The sequence below is a fragment of the Hypomesus nipponensis genome, chromosome 8 (genome assembly GCF_054491055.1).
Source record: "Hypomesus nipponensis isolate SF chromosome 8, ASM5449105v1, whole genome shotgun sequence".
NCBI lineage: Eukaryota > Metazoa > Chordata > Actinopteri > Osmeriformes > Osmeridae > Hypomesus > Hypomesus nipponensis.
In genome coordinates, this window is record NC_140368.1 from 18,302,763 (window position 1) to 18,325,566 (window position 22,804).

A 22,804-nucleotide genomic window follows, 5' to 3' on the forward strand; every position below is an offset into this window, starting at 1 on the left:
AACTTCTCCCAAAAGTTCTTTGTTTGATACAGATATATCTCAGTTTCACTGCTGTTTGATCAATATTTATTTTCTTTGCACATTCCTTTCTTTTTCAGCAAACACCGTGAAAATGAATGCCTTATTTAATTTAACAGTTTTTTGTTAAATTACACCCACTGATAAAGGCCTCCACTGAAAATCAGTCAAATGTATTTATTAACATGCATTCAGTACACACTTAATTTTCATAGCCAAAGCTCAAAAGGTTATGCCATTTGGAGCAGGTCTGTGTTAACTGGCTGTCTTCTCTTTCCACAAACATCTGTAAAGAAAAACAAATATTAAGGTTTTAGGGCTGTCCCTTTTGTTGACAACTGTTTCCTAAAAAGATATGTACAACACATTTTAAAATCTACAAACAATGCCTTGTGAGTAAATGCATTAAAATGTGAACTGTGGACCGCGACCTACCGACGCTAGCCTATTTACTAACTTGTTAGCTCCTTAACACTGAAGTCAATGGAGCAGGGTTAGCTCGCATTAGCGTGAACTCGGCTTTAATTGACTTCGCCGAGCTCAACTTTGCGATAATTTACGTAATTTGTTAACTCAATATAATGATTGCCTTTCATCTAGTCTTAGGACGCATTAACACTGACCAAGATTATACTTACATTTGGAGACAATTACTTATGCCAACTTCTCCTTTTTTTTGTAAAATGTTCGCTCCATTTCCTGTTTCCTATCTGTGATCCAGGGGGCGTGACGGATTTGGACATCCCAATCTGCCGGTATCAGGATCACTCTGATCCAATCCGGCAAAGTTTTGAAATACCGTGATGGATCAGGTTGATCCGTGGTTGACGACAGGGGGATTTGGTTATCCGGAATACTGGCCCCAGGTTGTCAGCTTTCCCCTATAGTCAGACCCATCCCCACTAGGCATAAGTCCAATGAGGGTGGTGTTGTCCGCAAACTTCAGGAGTTTGACGGACTGATGACTGGAATTACAGCTGTTGGTGTACAGGGAGAAGAGTAGAGGAGAAAGGACGCAGCCCTGAGGAGTTCCGGTGCTGATGGACTGGGAGTCAGAGACGTGTGTTCCCAGCTGAACGCACTGCTTCCTGTCAGACAGGAAGTCAGCGATACACCTGCAGGTGGAGTCAGGCATGTTCAGCTGGGAGAGCTTGTCCTGAAGCAGAGCGGGGATGATGGTATTGAAGGCAGAGCTAAAGTCCACAAACAGGATTCTGGCGTAGGATGCCGGGGGTCCAGGTGGTGGAGACCTGTTGACTCTGTAAACAAACTGCAGGGGGTCAAGGAGAGGGTCTGTGATGGCTTTGAGGTGTGCCGGGCAACGGGTCTGTAGTCATTAAGTCCTGTTGGCCTTGGCTTTTTGGGCACAGGGATGATGGTGGAGGACTTGAGACAGGCTGGCACATGGCATGTCTCCAGGGAGGTGTCGAAGATGTTGGTCAACACCGGAGACAGCTGGTCAGCACAGTGCTTGAGGGTGGCTGGAGAGACAGTCTGGCCCAGCTGCTTTGCAGGGGTTCTGTCACTTGAACAGTCTGTTAACTTCTGTTTCCTGGAGAGAGTCGTCTCCATGGAGATGGGGGGGGGTTCTTGGGTGGGTAGGTTTTGTTCAGGACAGTCCAATTGTCTTTCAAATCGACAGTAGAACTTGTTCATGTCGTTGGCCAGGCGAGAGTCGTTACTGGTGTGGGGGGCTCTGGGCTTGTAGTTGGTGATCTGCATGAGCCCTCTCCAGACTGAAACAGGATCGTTAACCGAGAACTGGTGTTTTAGTCTCTCTGAGTACAGTCCTTTAGCCTCTATCACCCACTTGCTAAACCTGTTTTTTCAACTCCTTGAATCCGTCTACCCACTCCAAAACACTTCCTCCTTCTCCAACCTCAACCTTCTGAGTTTGCTGTGAACCAGGGTTTGTCATTGTTGTAGCTCACCCTGATGCGTGTTGGTATACAGCAGTCCTCAAAGAAGCTGATGTACAACATCACAGCTTCTGTCAGCTCATCCAGACTATTGGTAGCAGTCGTGAACATATCCCAGTCAGTACAGTCCAAGAATGCCCGCAGATCTTCCATAGCCTCACTGGTCCACTGTTTTGATGTCCTCACAGCAGGTTTACAGAGCTTTAGTTTCTGCCTGTATGCAGGAATCAGGTGGACCATGGCATGGTCAGAGCGTCCCAGTGCTGCTCGGGGGACGGTGTGGTAGGCTCTACTGACTGTAGTGTAGCAGTGGTCCAGACTGTTCCCTTCTCTGGTAGGGCATTTGATGAATTGTCTGTATTTGGGGAATTTGTGGCTGAGATGACCTTTGTTAAGGTCGCAGAGTACGATGGACCTGGACCTGGCGGCATGTAAACTCTGACCAAGAGGAGAGACATGAACTCGCGTGGTGAATAGAAAGGTTTACTGTTAATTTAAAAAAAATCCAGATCAGCAAAACAATGTTGCAGAATCACTGTCACATCTACACACCAGCCACTGTTAGTGTAAAAACAAAAACCACTGCCCATAGGCGATTCTAGGTATTAAAACTGGGGGTGCAAAGGGTAGTGACATTCATAAAATTAATAGTAGATCTCAAAAATTGTAATTAATCATTAGAGTACAACAAACCATAATAGTACCTACAACTCTAACGTCACTTAAAAATGTTCTACAAATAATTTAATCCTTTTTTTACATGAATTTGAATGTACATTCTTTTATCCCAACACCCTGCACCCACGGTAAAATCGCCTATGCCACCGCCTTTCGTTTTGCTGGAGAGTGCTGTGTCCTGATTTGTCCGGGATTTGTTGCACAGTCCGTAAGGAGGAAACTGTTGGGAAAATTGAAGATGTAACACATTAATCCTGTATAAGAATGATTCTGTGTTAAGCATTCCTTGTGTGTAGAGAGAGGCCGACCCCCAAATCTGAACTTTGGGTAACACAAGGCATGTGTAAACAAGGTGACCTGGGCTGACCACTCTCTCTTACTGGAGAGGCCATAAAAGATGTCTGGCCTTATCTGTGTTGGGTGAATCATGTGGTCAAGCTTACAGGGGTCAAAAGGCACACACACGCAAACACGCACGCACACTCGCCTGCGCCAGGTCTATGCAAGGAGCCAATGAAGAACAGCAATGGAACATTTGCATGCCTTTGTCTTAACCAATGACTGTAAAGAGCGGTTCTGCTTAAATAGCTAGCTAGCACAACATGCTAGCGGACAAACTTTGTAGCACAATGGCGTGTGATGTTTTTGTCTCCTTGTGGGCCGGCCGCAAGCAATAAAGCTTTCTTAAACTTGTTCACCGACTGACTGTGCAATGCTTGATAGATTAATATTTCTGACAGAAACCTATTGTTATTGTTAGTTTTATTTTATTTTTAGGATTCCTCCGTAATGAGGAAACCTATTGTTAGTTTTATTAGGATTCCTCCGTAAGGAGGAGGAAACCTATTGTTGTTGTATGTTTTATTGGGTGTGCTTTGCCATAGGCAAGGGCACAACCATTGTTATCTCACATATATATAATATTATTATTATTCTTTTTGCCCCCCTAAAACGTTGTTAATATTTGGACTACATAGACAACCTAGGTGTCAAACGTTTCGTCTTGGTAGCGATTGAGTTGCTTGTATTGGGATTTACGTTCCGTTGCACGGTTTAAGAAGAAATTAAGTTTTTGTGGCGAAAAGTGAAGCTAGCGGTGGCTAACTTGCTTGCCACAGTCACTGACGCTACTAACGTCACTAACGTCACAAAAACCTCGCGTGACTATCTCTAGTAGAACATTAGTTTAGCAGCTTGTTAACTTCTGGGAGATAACTGCTTTACTGCAAGGCAGCTGCAGAAAGGCCACAAGCAAAGAGGCCTGGGTGATAACTATTTGCTCATTTTACTTTATTTTACTACTTTACTACTCCATTGACCCTCATCTGAGGATGTCTAAAATGTTTTCTGGGTCATTTGACTGCTTGGCCACCTCATTGCTGCTTGCAGCTATATTTGGATTTGGTCAGATTTGGTATCCCTTTGGTAAGTCTGCAGCATGAATACAGTTTTCAATGGTTCGCTATGTTTGGAAGAATCTGCCATTGCTGCTTGCAGCAATATTTCTTATTATTTTTCTTCTTCTCCATGAAGCTCAATAGCTCAAAAGTCCTCAGCCCGATATTTTCAAATTTGGCCCAGTGATACAATAGGTCACTCAGTACTCCCTCAACACTAATGGTTCACGTATGCCCATAGGTGATGCTATAAGCCACGCCCAAAGTCTATGTGATTTCCCCTGCGCCCCATTACTCCAAAATGCCTGAAAATTGTTAGACATGCCTTACTTCTCATGGGGAACAAAAAAGCCTCAAGTACCCATAACGGCAGACTTATGAATTTTCTTGTACTGTCTAAATTTGGGACAACCTTCAAAACCATTCTCCTCATGAACCATAGATCCAATTGACTTGAAATGTTTTATAAAATAGAATGCATGTCTTTCTATAGGGTGATATAGGGTGAAATGGAATAAGAAATGCAATGCAAAGTGGGTGAAAGGGGTGTATGTAAATGTCCAAATTGCCACAATATCTTTGTGTCAATAAATCAAATATAATTTTGACATCACTCTGAAATACCATAAACAATTTCACCTTGGTATGTCAAAATATGATTGTATTACAGATGTTTAAACTTTGGCCAAATCTAACAATGCTTGCCACAAGAGAAACAGCTTTCTTCCTATAGTTACTGACCAAAGGACTTGCCAACACTGAGATGAGCTCAATGGGTTGAGACAGTGTACTCCAAAGTGCAAGGTCATAGGTTCAAATCCAGCCACAGTGTCTGGGTCTGACATAATTTTCATTATCTGTTTAGCAGGGGTGAAAGTAAGCCGGTACTGGCCGGTACGCCGTACCGATAAGAAATTACGACACGCACAGGCCCGTCGCGACAAGGCAAGCAAAACAAGCAATTGCTTGGGGCGCCGAGACAACGACTGGTTAAGAATAAAATGCAACGACAAACTGTGTGAGCGCCCCTTTGATAGTCAATAGAGCGGGCTGCAGGACACATTTTTTTTCTGCCCAAATCAACAAAGCTGCCATATGATGGCATTGTCTCTGCTGATTGGGAACTCGCATGTGCTGTACCGGACTGCCTGACTGTCAGAAATATTAATCTATCAAGCATTGCACAGTCAGTCGGTGAACAAGTTTAAGAAAGTTTATTGCTTGAGAAGTAAGGCATGTCTAACAATTTTCAGGCATTTTGGAGTAATGGGGCGCAGGGGAAATCACATAGACTTTGGGCGTGGCTTATAGCATCACCTATGGGCATACGTGAACCATTAGTGTTGAGGGAGTACTGAGTGACCCATTGTATCACTGGGCCAAATTTGAAAATATCGGGCTGAGGACTTTTGAGCTATTGAGCCATTTCATGGAGAAGAAGAAAAATAATAAGAAATATAGCTGCAAGCAGTAATGGCAGATTCTTCCAAACATAGCGAACCATTGAAAAATGTATTTGAAAAATTCATGCTGCAGACTTACCATAGGGATACCAAATCTGACCAAATCCAAATATAGCTGCAAGCAGCAATGAGGTGGCCAAGCAGTCAAATGACCCAGAAAACATTTTAGACATCCTCAGACGAGGGTCAATGGAGTAGTAAAGTAGTAAAATGAAGTAAAATGAGCAAATAGTTATCACCCAGGCCTCTTTGCTTGTGGCCTTTCTGCAGCTGCCTTGCAGTAAAGCAGTTATCTCCCAGAAGTTAACAAGCTGCCAAACTAATGTTCTACTAGAGATAGTCACGCGAGGTTTTTGTGACGTTAGTAGCGTCAGTGACTGTGGCAAGCAAGTTAGCCACCGCTAGCTTCACTTTTCGCCACAAAAACTTAATTTCTACTTAAACCGTGCAACGGAACGTAAATCCCAATACAAGCAACTCAATCGCTACCAAGACGAAACGTTTGACACCTAGGTTGTCTATGTAGTCCAAATATTAACAAAGTTTTAGGGGGGCAAAAAGAATAATAATTATAATATATATGCAAGATAACAATGGTTGTGCCCTTGCCTATGGCAAAGCACACCCAATAAAACATACAATAACAATAGGTTTCCTCCTCACGGAGGAATCCTAACAATAGGTTTCCTCCTCCTTACGGAGGAATCCTAATAAAACTAACAATAGGTTTCCTCATTACGGAGGAATCCTAAAAATAAAATAAAACAAACAATAACAATAGGTTTCTGTCAGAAATATTAATCTATCAAGCATTGCACAGTCAGTCGGTGAACAAGTTTAAGAAAGCTTTATTGCTTGCGGCCGGCCCACAAGGAGACAAAAACATCACACACCATTGTGCTACAAAGTTTGTCCGCTAGCATGTTGCGCTAGCTAGCTGTTTAAGCAGAACCGCTCTTTACAGTCATTGGTTAAAACAAAGGCATGCAAATGTTCCATGGCTCTTCTTCATTGGCTCCTTGCATAGACCTGGCAAGCGAGTGTGCGTGCGTGTTTGCGTGTGTGTGCCTTTTGACCCCTGTAAGCTTGACCACATGATTCACCCAACACAGATAAGGCCAGACATCTTTTATGGCCTCTCCAGTAAGAGAGTGGTCAGCCCAGCTCCACCTTGTTTACATATGCCTCATGTTACCCAAAGTTCAGATTTGGGGGTAAGCCTCTCTCTACACACAAGGAATGCTGAACACAGAATCATTCTTATACAGGATAAATGTGTTACATCGTCAATTTTCCTAACACTGACCCTCAACGTGCACCTGTATTGAAAACAATTTAACCTTCACCCTAAACACTTCTAAAACACATTGCTAATATAGTAAATAAACAAATAAATAAATAATAAATAATGAGGCTAATTAAAATGTTCTGTGCGTGCTGCGCACACGCATTAAACTGTTATCATAGTACCACCAAGAAATAACAACTACTTTCAACCCTGCTGTTTAGTTAAATAGGATGACATTATTCTAAAGTACCATATGCAATTTCACCTTGATATGTCAAAATATGATTGAATTACAGCTGTTTAAACTTTGGCCAAATCTAACAATGCTTGCCACTGAAGAAACTGCTTACTTTATTCATATAGTTACTGACCAAAGGACTTGCCAACACTGAGATGTGCTCAATGGGTTGTGACAGTGTACTCCAAAGTGCAAGGTCATAGGTTCAAATCCAGCCTCTGGGTCTGACATAATTTTCATTATCTGTTTAGTTAAATAGGATGACATTATACTGAAGTACCATACGCAATTTCACCTTGATATATCAAAATATAATTGAATTACAGCTGTTTAAACTTTGGCCGAATCTAACAATGTGTGCCACAGGAGAAACAGTAACTGACCAAAGGAATTGCCAACACAGAGAATAGCTCGATGGGCTGGGACTGTGTCCTACAAAGTGTAAGGGCATAGGTTCAAACCCAGTCACAATCCTTTGGCCTTCATGATACTGATTATCTGTTTAGTTAAACAGGATTACATTTTTCTGAAGTACCATGCGCAATTTCACCTTGAAATGTAAAAAATTGCCTGAATTATAGCTAAATGCTTCACCTTTCTATTCACAAAAGCTCAACAGTGTCGTGTGGTAGAGCAGATAGAGAGGCTGACTTGTAACCTCATGCTCTTGAGTTTGAATCTCCATTCACCCTTTTGTTGTTGGCACATTAAATAATTTTGCTCTCTTGTCGTCCGACTCTTGATCTTCTACAAAGTACATTTGTATAATATTTTCCATTTTGCAGAGGAACCCGCATCACTGATTGTAGCTATATTGTCCAGTCATTTTTAAAGGATTAATTGACTTCCATTGATGCGGAACAGCTGTAAGTTTTGAACCCAATCCTTGTTCCCTGATTACGTTATCTTAGTACAATTTCAGGTTATTCACAGGACTTGAACTGCTTATATTTCAATACAAACTTACAAAAATCTAGGTGCTCTCAAACTTTTGTCGGGTAGTGTAATCTTTAGTATATAGTTTATACAAAACTAAAATGTTTACTCTGTTCTATACAGTATTTTGTTATAAAACAAGTAATTTTCATACATGAATGGCAAGATAACATTTATAAACCAAGTCATTGTGTTATCCATACATTTTGATGAAAACATATAAACAAAGTAACATATATCATGGTAGTTTGTTTTTGTAAAGTGTTGATCAGGAAGCGTACCTGGCATAATTTCACACTCACAACCCCAGAGTTTTTGTAGTTCTTTTTCTTCTCTTTTTTCTTTCTGTTGATGCATTCAAACTCAGCCTAGAAAGCAGATAGAGTACATTTGTTATTAGTATAGTATGTGTGACACAATGACACAGAACTTTGATGTAGAACATGATGTGTAAAGAACATAATTTAGGAGTATAAATATTTAACGTATGAAATAATAACCACAATCCACAAACAAATGCACACAAAAAATAAACAAACTCACCGGTGAAGTGCGTGAAGCCTTTTGCAGAAGGGTCATGTTGGTGTCAAAGATTCCAATGAGGTCATGGGATCCGTCATTATCATAATCGTAGCATTCCACCTGATAACAGGTAAAAAGTTGCCATGTATACAGCTAAACAATATTGACAACTTTATGAAGGTTGCACAAGAAGTGACCTTATTTACGGTAACTACGTTCCCATAGAAAACTTGGTTACAGAGCACACTGCAAACCCCCACATTTACCCACTTTCAACTAACCAAAAGACCAAGGTGAAAAAGGAAACATGTTAAAGATACATCAAAAAGGAAAAGTCTGAATCCCAATACTCTGTCTCACCCCTACCCCTTACCCCTAGCCCCTTAGTTTACCCCCAGCCCTTGTGTCTCGAAACCTGAGGGGTAAGGGCTACATAGCCCTATGAAATGAGACAACACTTGGTTAACAGTTACGTATATCGATGTCTCCAAAGCAAGTAGTGTTATGCACTGATATCAAACGAAATTCATTTGAAATTTGCTGCTACTGGAGTTTAATTAAAACTGTAGACATGCATGGAGTCCATTCAAGGCTAATCAGAGAAATGTGGGACTGTTGTGCAAATCAGCAATGTAACGTTAGCGTAGCAAACTAGCGATTTTTAAAAAGGTTTCAATTAAGAACATGGTTGCAAATACATATGTACAGGACTGTGTAGAGCACAAAACAAGACTGTCATACATTTTCAATCAATTATTTAAGCCGAAAATATTACATTTATGGGACTGTGGATGATCTGTCCACCATTGTTGCAGGTAGCGCAGTATTCACATAACCCTTGGTTTCAAGTAAGCTCCTGCGCTCACTTGGTTTTAAGGGGTGTATTCCCCTTCGTCTTAGCCCTAGCCCTCGATCAAAAAGAGTATTGGGACACCACTTACTCTCACGGGAACGTGCAAAACTAAGGGGTAGGGGTAAAACAGAGTATTGGGATTCAGCCTTAAAGGGGCAATTGACTGTTTTTTGAGGGTATTTCACACTGTTCCTTAAGGTCTCCAAATAGGGTATGTAACATTGGTTGGGTTGAAAATGGCCCGGGTGCTGTTCTATGCCCACTGACAGATCCTCTGAAATGTTCCCGGGAAAAAACACTAGCTTTTCTCCTTTTATGGTATGCTCATTAATATTTAGATGAGCTGCGCGCTGATTGGTTGGTTTTCAACGAGTGAAGCTGGGGAGCAAAAACGCAACACTGCCAACAGCAGCACTCGCTGAAACACCGAAGTTGGAGACTTGAAATAAAAACGCGCAAATAAATCTATTGTGTCTACACAACACTATTTTCAACAGATTGACTATATATATATAATTTGGCGGTTGCAATGAGCATACGGTCGGAACAGCACCTCTTTCCAGGTTCAGCTTCCTAGCAAATCCTGCTTGCAATTGTCCAAGGTTGTCAAAACTGTCTTGGGTGAAATGTTCAGAGCAAATGAATGATTGAGTGTCGAACTTCGCCGGGATCTTCTCATAAGACAACAGCAGCCATGCCTGTTGAATGTTTGGCTCCTTGGGAAGACTGTGAGTGTTAGCCTTCCTTGTACAGCCTGGAACACAACATTTACGACCGTGGTCCATTTTCAATATCCTTGTTATAATTCAAAACGTTCTTCTTTGTAATTCCTTATAAGTAGCTTACACAGAGCAGCGCGCAGCTTAACTAGTATCGGAGATAGACGATACCTCGGGCTGGTCTGGATGTAAATTTGGGGGCGCGACAAAGATACAGACCAGAGCCAATAAGAGGGCGATCACCGGTCCTACGTAGGACCGGTAGCTTTGTTGAAAAGCTAGCGTTTTACAGCCCGTTTTTTCTTTTTTCTTTTTGAGATTTGAATAGGAAAGAGGTGTCAATGGACTTTGATATTCACGGTATGTTCATTTTACCCACCGAACTGTCGTTATTCAACTATGACAAGGTAAAATCGGTTTTGCAGTCAATTGCCCCTTTAATCTCATGTTCTTATTGAAAAATACTTTAGTTAAGAAATGTGCTTCACTGAATCTTCTAATTGGTGAATGATGAAAAACTATATTTTCAACAAAAAAAATTTCATGGATGGGAGGAAGAGAAAATTGTGTATGCATGTTTCAACCCTCTATTCACACCACCCTTCATATGAAGGCACAAGATAACACATGCTGAGATGCTTAACTCACTTGCTGTGTTAGGCTCTCTGCACAAGACAGGTTCAGGATATTGAATTAAATTCACTATTAATCCATGCCCCAGCTTTACTACTGTACTATATACTATGTCACTACTGTATAACCACTGTCACCTGTATAACCCTAAAGAGTCATCAGCCTGTATAAACATCTAAACATGTTACTTGACCATGTGTCGAAATACATTCAAATTTGGGTTATAAAATCATAAGCATGTTAAATTTAAAGTCAGAAGAAACTTGGTTTGAAATAGAAAAAATGTATATATGATATTAAAGTTTAGCGTCTCATGAAGAATCCACACATCCAGAACCATTAGAAAATCTAGTTCAAAACTAGCACTTTTTTTGCCACTATAATGGCTGATCACTTTTTGATTGACAAACAATCTCTCATAGCAACAGCAATGGCGCAAAAAATCTGCTTTGTCAAGCCGTATAATATAATTTGAGCCGTCTGCTGAAATGCCACTCTCAAAGCGAGCACTATTACACACACATTAGAATGGGTTTAGTTTCCCACGATCACAGAAAGAACCAGGCAGTCTTCAGAGTTCATATTCTGCATATGTCCTCTTTATAATCCAACAGAGAGCAGTGCCGCGATTGACGTTGTTTGGATAAGCATTTCAACGTAAAATTATAAAAAATTATGAAAAATATATAGCTGCAAGCAGCGATGAGGTGGCAGTCAAATGACCCAGAAAACGTTTTAGACATCCTCAGAACAGAGTTCCGACAGGGGTGCAAACTTATCAGGGATGAAAAAGGTGACAAGGATCCGAACCCCCTTCGGGTACCGGGGCATGCTCCTCGGGAAAGATAAAAGATAAATATATATATTAGTGCTGTCAGTTTAACGCGTTATTAACGGTGTTAACGCAAACCCAAATTAACGGCGTCAATTATTTTATCGCGCGATTAATGCTCTTTTTGGCCTAGCAAACTTTGTAGTTTTTTTCACATGCTGTTGCAACAACTACCGACGTTAGAAAAACTACAACACCACACCGGATCTAGCTAGACCGGAAACAAAACAACAGGCACGCCAAACACTCGTTTGGCTTGCGAGCTGGCTAAAGAGTAGTAGCAGAGCCCGTTTACGGATATTAGACATTCTCTGGTAGTAGGCTAACGTTACGTTTTGAGTGGATGACGAGCGCGAGATGCCGAAATGGATGCCAATAAGATTCTGAATGGAAAGTTTGCTTTTAAAAAGTTGCCTAATGGTTCTATTGACAAGACCAGTGATCTGTGTGTTTTGTCGTTGTAAACTGAGCTATCATCGCAGCACGTCCAGTCTGAAATACCACTTGATGGCCAAGCACACAGCTGATGCGAATTCTCTGCCCCCTCGTCAAAGCCAGGCGATTGCAATGTTGTTTTCAATAAAAAAAATATTTGCACAAAGCAATCCGAACCACTTTTCTATGTTGATAAGAGCATTAAAATTTGAAAAAAGATTGGGACAAAAAGAAATCAGGGACATTTAGAATAGATAAAAATGTGCGATTAATTGTGATTAATCGCGAGTTAACTATGACATTAATGCGATTAATCGCGATTAAATATTTTAATCGTTTGACAGCACTAATATATATATAATATATATATATGCATAGTCAGTGAACACTAAAATGAATTTAAGGATTATAGGCCACATGACCAAAAAGCTATTGAAGTTTGAAGGTTTATTTTGAATATATTGAATGTTAATAACTTAATAACTTAACAAAATAAAGGCTTTGCAGCATGAATGAAGCTATTGACTTTTGAAACGTGTAATTTGTTGATGGTCCCTAAACATACATATTGTTTAGGCAGCCGAAAGCATTGGCTAAGCGGCCGGTCGTAGCGGTTAAAATAACACAATAGCCTACTGGGCGTCCGAATGTCTGTTAAATATCGAACTTCAAACCAATTTACCACGGTCAATCACAAGCCTAAAATACAATACAATCAAATAATCTCTGTCCATGACTGCACCTTTAGCTTGCGCTGGGTAGCCTATGTGCCCCACACATAACTGAACTGCCCGCAATAAAAGGTAGGCCCCAAAATAGCAATTGGCCAATAATTAGCATTTTGTGACCACGAATTTCGGATGTCATGTCTGGGGCTCTGGGAGTTACAGACCCCAAGACTCGAAATAAAAAGCGTGCGTGTCATGTTGACATTGTTGACAAACCAGCTTGAAAAAATATTCATGACAGCTTGCTATCGCAGACTAGTATAGGCCTACTTGGAGGACCCCTCCCCACACAAATATTTTTATTGCAGATCTACACGGAACACACAAATGACCTATTTTGAATCAAAAACGGCGAATTTCGCCAATAGGTGACGAGATGCACCCCTGTCCGAGAGCACTGTGGAAGAAATTTAGATTTCCTGTGTGCTTACATTATTCACTAATCAAGAGAACTAGTCATTGGATACTAGTTAGTATGTTCTCATGTAAGCTTGCTATTAATAAGAGTAGATTGTGTCTATGTGTCAGGGTTAATAGATGTTTGAGATCAGGAGAAATTACTGGCTAAATGGTCCTTGTCATGACAACAAGGAGAGCTCCAACTATGTGTTGGGAGCTGTGAATCTCTTTCTCTGAGACTGTTGTAATGTCATTTCTGCCTGACTGTCACTATCTATGTTTACATTCTTGTGCCCTATAAAAGATGGTCCTCTGTCCTTCAGAGCGGAGAGAGACTTGATTGAGACCTAAGCCTGGTGTTGTGTTGTCATTTATTGTCAGAGGTCTGGTTTTCTCTCCCAATCTGCAGATTGATAAATACTTATTAAAATCCAGAACTCAACTGAAACTTAGTCACTCCGTTTATGAAGAGACGGACAAAACACTTTCTTCATCAGCACGCAGCAAGTTTGGAGTGAATCCATCAAAGATTTGCTGAGATACGACCCAACTTCCGGTTTGCTGGCTTAACGGCACATTTTGATTGGCTGTACCGGGCAAATGGTTTCTAAAATAAATAAAAACGTGATAGAAGATAATCTCTGCCAAATTTGGTGAAGATTGGACACACTTTGTAGGAGTAGCAGAGAAAGTAATTCCAGTTTTTTCCAGTAATTCAAAATGGCGGCCGCATCAATTCGGCTGTTATCACAAGTTATCATGTGTCACACACGATATCATGAGACAAAGGAATCACTGAATAAAGGCAAACAAATCAACAGTTATTGGCCAAAACACATTTTGGCTTCCTGCGGCCACGCAGGATCACATGACACCAAATAGTTTGGACATCCTCAGAAGAGGATTCCGAGTCATCATACTAAGTTTGGTGTTGATTTCACAAGAATTTACTGAGATATGACCCAACTTCCTGTTTGTTGTCTTTGCTGCCGAATTTGATTGGCTGTACCGGACAAACAGTTTAGAAAATCAAAAATCCTTTTTTTTTTGTGAGGGTTGCTCTGACGATGATGTGTGCCAATTCTGGGAATATTTGACAAAAATTGAAGGAGGAGAAGTGAAAAAAAGTTTTTCTTTAAAATTCAAAATGGCGGAAAACCTATATAACCGGAAATTGACGTCATAGGGTGTGTTGAACTCATTTTGATCCAACAGTACCACATTTTTTTAAATTGGTCATACCGTTCAAAAGTTACGTCCAACTTTTGACCACTAAAGTGCTCGAATGGGAGACATTTAACTTAGTGAAAATAAAAAGGGGAAATAAAGAGTGAGCCAAATTTCACAACTTTTTAATATACGGTTTTAGGTGCTGCCATAGACTCCAAAGGGAGAAGATGTGTCATAATAATAAGAAAAGGTAGAATGACAAATGGCTCCGCAGCTTTGCTGCTTGGCCACCAATAAGAAAAGGTAGAAACACTTAAGTGGCTCTGCAGCTTCGCTGCTTGGCCACCAATAATAAGAAAAGGTAGAAACACTTGTGGTCTGCTTTGCCACCAATAATTCAGTAGGCCAGTTTGGCTTGCTCTCTTTGCGTCCCAGCTCCTTCAGAATCGGAAAGGGATTTATTCACCATGAAAGTTTGCACAGACAAGGAATTTGCTTTGGCAACAAGGTGCATACAATTAACATTTAGGAATCTTAAATTTAAATATGTCTAACTATACCATGGATACATAAACTAGCAATACTAAGTGGAATACAATTAAAATAAAAAATACAATAAGATAAAATAAAATATAAGTTTCCATAAATAAACTAAAATATAAGTTGCCAAACTTATATTTCACTCTGGTCCTCGAGAACTGGGCACTCTGCTAAGTTAATATTTTGCAGCTTTTTATAATCCAACGGAGTGCAGTAACAGGATTGAATTAATGCAATTAACAAAGGCATTCACGGGCACTGTGAATCTATAATTCCGTTGTGTGTGTGCTACCAATTTTATCACGGCCACCTTAATCACTGACTGCATCACGGGCAGTGGTTTTGGTACCTATATTTCTCAGATCACAATTCAAATTCTCTGTCATCTCTGAAGTATTTCTTCAACCTCCACATCCATTCTAGTAAAATTGCCAATGCTGTGGTAGCCTACATTCTTGCAAAGGATTATGTAAGCGATCTTTCATCTGTCTGCTGTTTCCTACGTTATAAATTGCTTGTTATGTTGATCAAAATGTACTATATTGGTTCTGTGTGTGTATGCTTTGTGTATGAAATTACCACATCAAACGTGACGTGCTAACATGGATGCAGCTATGAAGCCGCCGGGTTTGCTTCAGAGAAAATGTTTTTTTAAGAAGCTTCCCAATGGACACCTTGACGAGACTATGGTTGTTTGCACCTTGTGCGATGCGGAATTAGTTTACTGTACGATTTCTTCCAGTATCAAATACCACCTAAATGCAAAGTATCCCTTAGCTAATGCTGAAGATGCCGGGCCAAGCACTGGTGTTGCGCATGGGAAGAGTGGTTGTCAAACTACTATGTTTTTGAGTGCAACCGAGGCAAGCCCGTCAGCACAGCTCTATCAACCAAGCTAACTAATCTCCTTGCTCACCTGGCTTGAGAAACCCGTTCTCAAAGACTTACTTTAAGTCATTATTTGGGTAGCACACATATTCTGAATGCGTTCGGCGGAATTCAAATTAGCCATTTTAATCTAGATTAATCTAGAGTTATTCCAAGATTACAGTGAGATTAATCTATATTAAAAAAAATATCTATGCCCACCATTAATATACACACTTTATACTGTCGTTGTGTCCGCTAGCCAGCCCCTTTGAAAGCAACTGATTATTGGTTGTAAAAGCGAATTTTCTTCTAAATAACGAAACTGAATTTCCCTTTTTTTCCTTACTACGCTTAGTTTCATTTCATTGCACATGCTTTTGTTAATCGCATTAGTTCAATCTCGGTAGGCTTCTTAGGCAGATTTGACATCAGTAAACACATTCATTTATGTAACAAAATTCACTGATCTATACTGAAATTATATATATATATATATATATATTGTATATTGTCATTCTGTTAGCTAGCCAGCCCCTTTGAAAGCAGCTGAATATTGCATTTACGTTTAGTCATTTAGCAGACGCTTTTATCCAGAGAGATTTATAGTAAGTACAGGGACATTCCCCCGAGGCAAGTAGGGTGAAGTGCCTTGCCCAAGGACACAACGTCATTTGGTACGGCGGGGAATCGATCCGGCAACCTTCTGATTACTAGCCCGACTCCCTCACCGCTCAGACTCCCATATTGGTTGTAAAAGCGAATTTGCTTCAAAATAACGAAACAGAATTTCCCTATTTTCCTTACTATGCCTAGTTTCATTTAATTGCGAATGCCTTTCTTAATCGCATTAGTTCAATCGCTGTAGACTACTGCACTCCGTTGGATTATAAAAAAGACACCTGCAAAATATTAACTTTGTAGAGTGCCCAGTGCTCAAGACTTGCTGCAGACCAGAGGATGGATCTGAGTGAAATTCTGAAAAAAAGCAAGCCAAAATGTTGGCAAATAATTATTTCATTATTTGATGTCAAAATGCTTATCCAAACAACGTCAATCGCGGCACTGCACTCTGTTGGGTTATAAAGAGGACAATTGCAGAATATGAACTTTGCAGAGTGCCCACTTTATCGTGGGAAACTAAACCCATTCTAATTTGTACACACACACAGATTACTGGGATTATTAGAGAGATGCAGCGCTACAGTAGGCCCAAGGACCAGGATCAAGGACCATGATTGACAGATGCTGATAGCATTAGAGAAGCTGACAAAGTTGAAAGCGCTTTTCCCTACTTACTGCACGGATAGCTTGTGTGCTTAGTCTTCAGACCAGGGATGTTGTTATTGTCGCTTCCAAGAAACTTGTTATACTAGCCAGTTTTCCAAAAATACATTTCAAGCTTATTTACGTTTTTTGAGGCATATTTTTAGTTTGCAGATGGTAATATTAGAATAGGGATTCCCGCTGAGATACTGCCAGTGACAACGTTGTTAGAATCATCTTGTTTCAAAGGAGGTTCTTTATTAATGAATGAATGCAGTTTGAGTATTGCTTAAAAATATCACTAGAAGGGAAAACGTAAGGGGAAATTCAAGTCATATAGGTTAGGCCAATTTTTACACAGGATTGCTCAATTTTTTAGTTTTCATGCAACTGTTTCAACTATGTGAGGTTGCCACATAGCTTATCGCCATCCGCTCTTGCAGGGTATGAGAAGAATCTCAGGGAAATGAGAAGAGAACACTGTTTCACTCTACACTTCCCTCTCAGAATCAGAATGGGTTTTTATTTGCCATGAAAGTTTGTACAGACAAGGAATTCACTTTGGCAGAAAGGTGCCTACCGAGGTGCCTACAGGAAGGTGCCTACCGAGGCAGCCATTATCGGCGCCATAGTTAGTTAATAATTTGAAGTGTAAATGAGCACCAACAAATGTAAGCTTTTTAATCGAGGCAACCTTCATAAATAATAAGTATGCATACTTATTTAAATGATATAGAAATATTAGTTGTAAAATGTAAGTAAAAAAACTACCCATCTGCATCAGTCACAAGCACACCTCAGAATTTCCCCAGAAATTGTACCCTTTCTAGTATTCATTTTTTTTTTTTTTTTTTGAAATTGACTGATGTGGAATTTTTCATGATTGGTTCGCGGAATTTTTTTAGTCATAAATACCCTAGCATAACCCAGCCCAATTCAAGCCCACTGTCAGGAAACTAAAATGACAATATTAGAATTTCGGATTGACCTATGTACAAAAGACCCTAAATTACATGGAACGATTTTGTGGATTTGGGTTTCCTGTGGCTTTAAGCATTGTCTGAAATGAAAAGTGCAATATTACATTGATGGTGCCAATCTTTCTCCAATAATCTGCTAGTTAGCAGATCTAAGTGATCTGTTTCAGCTGGCCAAATGCACGTTTGAGAGAGACATTCATGAACAAATCACCATGAATGTTGAGACCATAAGTATATCTAGGTTTACTAAATGCGAGACGATATGTACAGCAGCAAATTGTTTAAGGTTAGTGAGTGTGTTTATACACCTTTATGGCTTTGTCCATGTCTCCTCCACAAAGTGACTGCACAGGGATTGTGAAGGGTCTCCAGGTTGGGTTCAGGTTGTTCTTTACTACCTTCATGAGAAGACCATCAATTCAATCACATCAAATCAGATCATGAAATACAGTGTAACTGTGAGCGAAGTTACTTTGATACAAATCTTCTTTAGCCTAGCTAAACAGATTGGTCAATCTCAGTTACACTAGCAAAAGCGCAAAATGATATTCTAGCTATAAGATGACAGGGAATCTGAACAGACACCATTTATGAACAAGGGCAGGTTTTCTTGAAAATGGAATGGACTTCATTTATATATCGCTTTTCTACCTTATCGGCACTCAAAGCGCTTTACAATGTTTGCCTCTCATTCACCCATTCATACTCACACCAGCGGTTGTAAGCTACAACTGTAGGCACAGCTGCCCTGGGGCAGACTGACAAATAGTTTAAGTTTAATATAGGCCTATTGAGACCTTTGATAAGAAAGCCTCAAAACTGTGATACTGGGACAACACCTCTGTTCTATGTGCGAGCTGCCATCCAGTTTCTGTTTGCTTGAAGAACTCAAGGTATGGGTCAGATTTCCCAAAGAAATCCTGGAACAAAACAATTTGAGTTATCGTCCATTCCAACTGTCCAACATTCCAGACCCCATTATCGTCCATAGCTGTTTCTTCCCTTATTTTCTTGAAGATATGCAGCAGCAACAAAAGACAGTAACTCACCGATATGTATACACCTTATATTACAGAGATTTTAATATGTAAACGCTCTCAAACCGTATGTGTAGCATCTGCCTTGAGCAGTGTCAAACTTGAAATTTCTCCCTGGAAAGTGGTTGGACGGACGATAATAGGGCCACCTCGCTCACTACTAAAATTAGGAAAATAAACTTTCTAGGCATATCCCAATTGGATTTTAAAACCAGAATGTTATAAAATATGTGTGTATCTATATATTAAAGTACAATGCTGTGATATAACATTTTTAATTTGTATTATATCGTCATTTTTTTACATTTCTGACAAGTGTCGAGAGCTAGGTGGGCGATAATGGGACCCCAGATATGCTTGTACCTTGTTGTCCAGTCTCCTGGCTTCCACCTCAAAATGTGCTACTCGGTTATCTTTTATTTCGTCAGCACTGATCTATATAAAGAAAATTAAGGCAAAGTCACTTATTTACTCATAAACCAAACATAAAATGAATGTACAAATGCATTGGTCATTTAGATTATTTTAGTTTATATAATTTGTAATCAACAATGCACTGTATCAGACAGACAAGACAGTGACTTTAAGGAATAGGTAAACTGACTGTAATAGTTCCTTTTCCTGCAGTTATTTTGTTCTTCATCACAAGTGGTCGTCTCAGTTTCCTGTTTGACACAACCTGAAAAGGGTAGAGAAGAAAAACACAACGTCAGTGGAAAGTACACAGACGTTAAAGGGGAAAATTATTTGGAACCAGATCAGTACCTGCCCCAAGGTGCACTCAAGTTCTCCAAGGAAATCATCATCGCTTAGATCGATCGTTTGATTATCAATGTCATAGATTCCAAACTTCAATTTCTGCACTTGTTCAAAGTAGTAGTCAATCACAAACTTCTTTGCAAACTTTGGCGCGAGGCAGTTCTGTATTTTCTCTGTGCGCCCAACCTGCATTGGCATATATGTGTATTGATTAGTGTCTATTAAGTGGCAGACATATGTATTTAAAAACATATATTTTGCATATCATAAAAGTGTCCACAACTTAAATACAAAGACATGAATTTGCATTTTTAACCCTCTTGCAGAAAGCAGACTTAACACGATATTATCCACTGCAACACTGACAAAAACTAATTCAATCCATACCTTTTTTAAGGCTTGACGCTAACCACATTAGCCTTTCGTATCTGTGTTTTGGTTGTAGGTAAGACTTATATGCTTTTTCATGAGCCACACCTTAAATAATTGTGACAGTTGATTGACACCCATTTTGGCCAGTTATAACCACAAAACTTATAATTTTACCTAAGGACCTTTCCAGATCTTCAGTGGTCTCTGTCCATCCCCATACTGCCACTCGCTCACTGTCCAAATCGGCACATTACATTGAGTGACCTCCATGTACTATCATTAAAGATCCTAATTCCGCTATCTTGGTACCAAGTGTTGTGTTGGGATATTATTTAGAAAATTAAAGGATAGTTTCCAAGTTATTGTACAGCCATGGCCAGTATGGGCAGTGACATACATTTGTGTTTTTCGAAGTTTGCTGAATTTGTAGATTATCTTTTCATGTTTTTATGGTATACTGGAAAACACTACGCTTTTCATACGTTTTGAAAACTTTTAATGGCAAAAACAATCAATATAGGCAGAGTCCCTCCGTTTACAGCATTCAGTTTGCACTTATTATACAATCAGAATGATGGTGATTTCACCTGACTACAACTCGTTCACACTTTCCCATGTGCTGATGATATGATTAGTGAAATGATCTACCTGATCATTTTGTCCTAGGGCATTTTGTGATAAAGAAGATTTTATTTAAAATGCCTCTGATAACTCTTCACAATAATACAGAAACGATGGGAGTCAACACAAAAACTACAGCAGCAAACTGCGAAACACAAAATATATGTCACTGCCAATACATTTGACCATGACTGTAATTGGAAAATGTTTATCTTAAAATGCCTACATTTTAATGCAACCTTCAGATTGTAGTAAATATATCTTATGAAAAGAGAGCTGTAATGTACTCATAACCAGTCTGTCAAATAGTTTCTGGGACATTCCAATAAGAAAGACAGTATTAACCTATATAAGTTCTATTTGGTTCTGATTTGAGGTTGTTTTAAGCCTTTAAGGATGGTATGGATGATGTATGTATAAACTACTGACCTCACACCACTGGGACTCAGAGATGTTCATTAGAAGTACACACAGAGGGTCAGACTTTGAGGTGACATCGCGGTCCAGCAGATTCTCACAAGATACAGTCAGCTCCACCTTTGTCACACACTGGGCTGCCATGTCATCTAGAAAAAGCAGGCATGTATTTGAAATCAGTACACCAAAATAACAATCTTGGCGAATATACAGGAAGATAGACAGGAAGAGGCAAGAGTACACACAAGTTCTGTCCCAAATCGTATACTTCTGTAAACTGGGTTTACAATGTATTGCACTACAGCTGTTTGGTAAATACTTCTTTGTCATATTATTGCACCATAAACTAACACAGATTTATTCATATCTGTTTGTTATTATACTGTTGTCCCCTTGACCATGCAGATTTTCAAAGGTCAGAATAGGGAGAAAAACATGCTGGCTGGTTTCATGTGAAATGCAACATGATGTAGTAGGCCTATTACAAAGAAGTGGCAGTGACAAAGATTTGTGTTTCGCAAAGTTTGCTGAATTTGTAGATCATTTTTTCACGTTTCTAGGGTACACTGGAAAACAATAAGCATTTCACAACTTTTTCTCTCCTCCTCTCTCCTCATGTTATGCTGTAACCTTTCTAGTTAGCGCCGAAAATGGCGCCTAGGTAGGCTCTCCTGCCAAAGTAAATTCCTTGTCTGTGCAAACTTTCATGGCGAATAAACACCCATTCAGATTCTGATTCTGTTTTACAGCAATCAGTCTGCTCTTATAATTCAATCAGAAAAATAGTGATTTCACCTGACTAGTACTGGTTCACACTTTCCCATGTGCTGATGATATGATAAGTGAAATTATGTTAGCTGATCATTTTGTCCTGGGACTTTTTGTTATATTTTTTTTGTAGTGATTTAGCAGACGCTCTTATCCAGAGCGAGGCAGGTAGGTTGAAGTGCCTTAATGTGATAAAAAAGCTTTTATTGGGTGTGCTCAAGCCTTCGGCGAGAAGGCCAACAGTGGCTAACTTGATAGCCACAGTCACTGACGTTACTAATGTCACTAACATCACAAAAACACGCGTGACTACCTGTAGCAGAAGAACATTACTTTAGCAGCTCGTTAACTTCTGGAAGATAGCTAGGCTAACTATAGCTTTACTGCAAGGCAGCTGCTGAAAGCAGCAAAGAAGCCAGGGTGATAACTATTTAATCATTTTACTTTGTGATATGAAACACAGTTGTGAAATGTAATGTACAATATGAGCTGATATTATTAAGGAAGTACATCTACTTTCGGAGACAGTAGTCTACTATTTCACTGAGTGCATTTACATGACCATGAGAAACCCGATTAGTAGCAATTGTCAGTTTATGCCAATAATACGATTACTCCGTTTACATGTGTAATTGGTTATGCGATTACTCAATAAAGAAGTTTACATGATTCTAGGGCTGTCCCCATTTTGTCCACTAGTCGATTTTCTGGTCGATATGCTCTCAGTCGACTAAGATCTTTTTAGTTGAGCTGCCATATGGCAGTGTAGATCTGATTCCCGCTTGTGTCATCATTGCTAAATTAACGAAATATTCAGCAGAAATTGTAGATTATATTATTTAAGACAAATAATCAAACTCTAAAAATATATAATTAAAATAAAAGGTGTAACTGTTTTCCCTTTCATTAATCTGCGCTTTGTTTTGGTTTGGTATTTTGCACACGGCAT

At 39.6% G+C, this 22,804-nt stretch overlaps 1 protein-coding gene across 2 annotated transcripts in view; it reads right to left on the reverse strand.

Annotated features, from left to right (window-relative positions):
- The window catches only part of cpne3 (copine III), a 59,655-nt gene that overhangs the window by 9,530 nt on the left and 27,321 nt on the right, over positions 1–22,804 (reverse strand). For both annotated transcript variants that reach the window (XM_084702529.1, XM_084702530.1), the window contains exons 2-9: positions 21,100–21,236; positions 19,684–19,863; positions 19,523–19,597; positions 19,282–19,353; positions 18,721–18,801; positions 18,190–18,279; positions 8,481–8,579; positions 8,219–8,305 (exon numbers count right to left, since the gene is read on the reverse strand). In XM_084702529.1, coding sequence (XP_084558655.1) covers positions 8,219–8,305; positions 8,481–8,579; positions 18,190–18,279; positions 18,721–18,801; positions 19,282–19,353; positions 19,523–19,597; positions 19,684–19,863; positions 21,100–21,231 — 816 coding nt within the window. In that variant the 5' untranslated portion in view covers positions 21,232–21,236. The remainder of the gene's footprint in view (positions 1–8,218; positions 8,306–8,480; positions 8,580–18,189; positions 18,280–18,720; positions 18,802–19,281; positions 19,354–19,522; positions 19,598–19,683; positions 19,864–21,099; positions 21,237–22,804) is intronic.